Source organism: Habropoda laboriosa, unplaced genomic scaffold, assembly GCF_001263275.1.
Source record: "Habropoda laboriosa isolate 0110345459 unplaced genomic scaffold, ASM126327v1 scaffold107, whole genome shotgun sequence".
NCBI classification, from domain to species: domain Eukaryota; kingdom Metazoa; phylum Arthropoda; class Insecta; order Hymenoptera; family Apidae; genus Habropoda; species Habropoda laboriosa.
In genome coordinates this window covers 1,991,792-1,995,426 of record NW_017100249.1, presented here as the reverse complement: position 1 = coordinate 1,995,426, position 3,635 = coordinate 1,991,792, and the positions used below count along the sequence as shown (strand labels likewise).

At 39.8% G+C, this 3,635-nt stretch overlaps 1 protein-coding gene across 2 annotated transcripts in view; it reads right to left on the bottom strand.

The window, feature by feature from the left end:
• Positions 1-611: 611 nt before the first annotated feature.
• The window catches only part of LOC108572202, a 43,031-nt gene continuing 40,007 nt past the window's right edge, over positions 612-3,635 (bottom strand). For both annotated transcript variants that reach the window (XM_017934402.1, XM_017934403.1), the window contains exon 12: positions 612-2,360. In XM_017934402.1, coding sequence (XP_017789891.1) covers positions 1,784-2,360 — 577 coding nt within the window. In that variant the 3' untranslated portion in view covers positions 612-1,783. The remainder of the gene's footprint in view (positions 2,361-3,635) is intronic.

Here is a 3,635-nt window from a genome sequence, read left to right as displayed (position 1 = left end):
TTTTACCTATGAATAAAAATAAATTGCTTCGAAGAATGATGCACGCGACGAAGAATAATATTAATTTCACTTAAACGTTAAATATCTTAGAAAAAAAAAAAAGAAGTCTCGATTCACAGAGTTTCCCTAGTTAAATCAATAAATAATCGCTATCCTGTGTGTGTGTGTGTGTGTGTGACATCTCGTGTGTAATAACAATAGTAACCGTATTTTTTCGCACTTTTATTTTTTCCTTCTTTGCGCTTGCATTTCATTAAGAGTTCTAGCGAGGATCGAGTGTTATCGAAAATAGCGAGTAACTAGACTGCAGTCACTGTATCCTATTTTTAAATCGCTAAGTATATTGCGTAAAAGACGGGTCAAAAAATATATTATACTACTTGGAACTGAAAAAGGGACATGTCGGACCCTTTTTTTTATTTTTCACCTTTCATCTTCTCCTTTTCTATTATTTCGCCTTAATTTTGCGCGCGAGTTGTGTGTTTCTCGAATAAAAATCTATCACTTCTATATAAATGTCATGGCTACACACGTAATACGCGAATGTCGACAAATAAATCGATCATTCAACTCTTCGTGTAAAATATTGCTCTGTTTTCTGTTCTTCGGTATTTTTTTTTTTTTTTTTTTTTGGCGGGGTTCTCTTCTTTTGTCTTCTTCGTCGATAAAAAATGCGCCAACTTCTTTCACGAAGTGTCTTAAACGTCGATACGATTTGCCTTGGAAAGAACAAAAATGACAGTCTGTCCCCAAAATAGAAATCTTTACGAGATTCTTAGACCGAACAAAGCCTAAGAAAAATGTTGCGTTTGGACAGTGAAATGCTGCTTGCGAAATTTTCGTTACTTTTTTTTTTTTCTGTTCTTTGTTTGCGCAGAGACAACGCTGTATCCGTTTATCAGTCATTCTCCTTTTCGATTATCGCGAAATTGCAATTTATCTAACCGAAGCAGCCTTTCGTTTTTCTTCTTCTTTCGATTTGTTTCTTGCTTGACGCGAGAACAGTGGAAATTTCTATCGTAAGAAGTAAAATACAACCGCGACGATTGCGCGGTTTACTTGTTACCGATTTAAAAAAAAAAAAGTAGTCTTCGTTCAAGTAAAGGGAAACATTTGTTTTCCATGCGAAATAAGTGTAGCGTTTTAACTGTCGGATTTTTTTCGGATTAAGAAACTTCCAGCACTGTCGCGTCGACCAATCGGTTACTTATTAATTTCTCTACGTGTATCAGTCTCAAAAGTGGATCATTGAGCGAAAATGAACGGAACCAGTTCGCATTCTCGACGCATCGCACCGGTATTTTCGCTTATTGCAACTGATATCTCTCGTTTCCATCATTGCTAACTATAGTTCTAACATTCGCTAATCATCTCATTTCCATCATTCCTACGTACACACTTCAACATTCGCTAATCATCTCTAAGTCACCTCGTTTCCATCCTTGCTTAACTTTAACTAATCGAACCTAAATCGGCAGGATTGTAATCTCCACGAGGATCGAACGATCTACTCTCGCACACATACTCTTGTTCCTAGCCTGTCCAACGAAGAATCAAGGAAATCCATACTTGTTTATCGTACAAAGATCATACCTTTCCAACTGAGAAGTAACCACGCTACACAAACTCTTCCATCTTCCACAGTCGAAGGATCGAGAACCGGATTGATCTAGACGCTCGTCTTTCTATACGACCTTCTCGCATATTTTCCAAATATGCCCTCGGCGCGTCTGTAGAAATGCACCATCGATTTCTGCCGCGAAATCGTGTGCCTGCGCTGCTGTCAGAGAATCGACACGTCCTGCGAGTTCCTGTTCTCCGGCAGCATGGCGCGTCTCTCCTCCATTTGTATGGTCCCGTCGTTCTCGCCGGAGTAGTCGAAACCGGTGGACAATCCAGGCTGGATGTTCACGTACCTGTGAGCCTGCTCGTCCTTTCGCTTGAAGCTCTGCAAGCTGATCGTCGGACCGGACGAAGATTCGCCAGAGCTCATCAACAGAGGCCTGGAGCTTTCTAGGTCGCAGGAGGTCACGTCGCCTAACAGAGAGTCCTGGTTCGGTTTGTCGTCCTGGCAGTTGATGTCCAGCAGAGGAGGACTGGGTATACCCAATGGACTGGACGCCGATGTGGACGATTGGTTGTTGGCAGGAAACGGAAGAGGCCACGAGAGGGAGAATTTCCTCAGATGCTCCGTGAGATGCATCTCGAATTGGCCAGTGTGCTCGATCTGCACGCTGGACAGAGGAACGTCTAAGCATGGAGATAGGATTCGAGGATTCGTGGCTAGGAAGTCGACGATCTCGGGGGCCGTTGGCCTCTTCGTGTGCTCTGTGCTCCAGCAAGAGTACATCAAGTTTTCTCTGGAAATGGTGAAGATTTCTTGGGTGTTTAAACGGTCTCGTTGTTTGGTGAGAGTTTTAGGCAGAAGTTTTGTCGGTTTTTTAAGGAGCTCCTGAGGAATTCAGGTGTGTGATTTAAATAGCAAGAGAATGAAATTTTTTTGGTGCGATTGTACGATAGTCTTCTGTAGTTTCTTCTGCAGTTTGATGTTTATTTAACCTCTTGCGCTGGCAGATAATTCACAGATGCGCGTGCCTAAATGCTACACTAATTCGACGTGAGCTGCAAAGGAGGATGTTAGAAAAACGTCAATTTTGGCATACGGCCGGAACGAAAAATTTTTTCACAGCATGATTCTACGCATCCTGAGGAACGAAAAATGTAATTGCCATTTTTCCCGGAAATGATGGGAAAGTTATGCGAAATGCGGTTCAAGGTAAGAGTATGACCATACTTATAACTTACATAGGTATTCTGTCACGTTTTCTTCGGATGATAGTCTGTTCGTAAATTAACCACTTAGAAACCCATATTGTACATTAGTGTTTAATAAAAAGCAAAAATAATGAAAAATAATTAATGACAAATTAATCGAAACAAGGAATTCTTTGATGACACGATGCTTATATTCGAAGCTAAGTGATAAAAGTTATAATAAACTATCGTAAATATAATAAAATAATCGTCATGACAGGGATGCAATAAAAAAGTAAGACTCCAACAGAATTTGCATTTCTTAACTGTCTATCCACTATGAAAGCCAGAGGAAAAAGTATGATCCTACATATCAGTCTAAATATACATGTGTTCTGTCGAACTACGCGTAGGTTTAGAGACGTCGACTGTCCGCGTAGATGAAAGTTTTACGGAAAACTGAAGTCTGATCGTCTGCACTGCGTGTCAATTGTCGTATATTGTCGTTAGAATGATAACAAACGAAGTAGGTCGTAATAAAAAGCAAAAATAATGAAAAATAATTAATGACAAATTAATCGAAACAAGGAATTCTTTGATGACACGATGCTTATATTCGAAGCTAAGTGATAAAAGTTATAATAAACTATCGTAAATATAATAAAATAATCGTCATGACAGGGATGCAATAAAAAAGTAAGACTCCAACAGAATTTGCATTTCTTAACTGTCTATCCACTATGAAAGCCAGAGGAAAAAGTATGATCCTACATATCAGTCTAAATATACATGAGTTCTGTCGAACTACGCGTAGGTTTAGAGACGTCGACTGTCCATGATCATCTGCACTGCGTGTCAATTGTCGTTAGAATAATAACAAA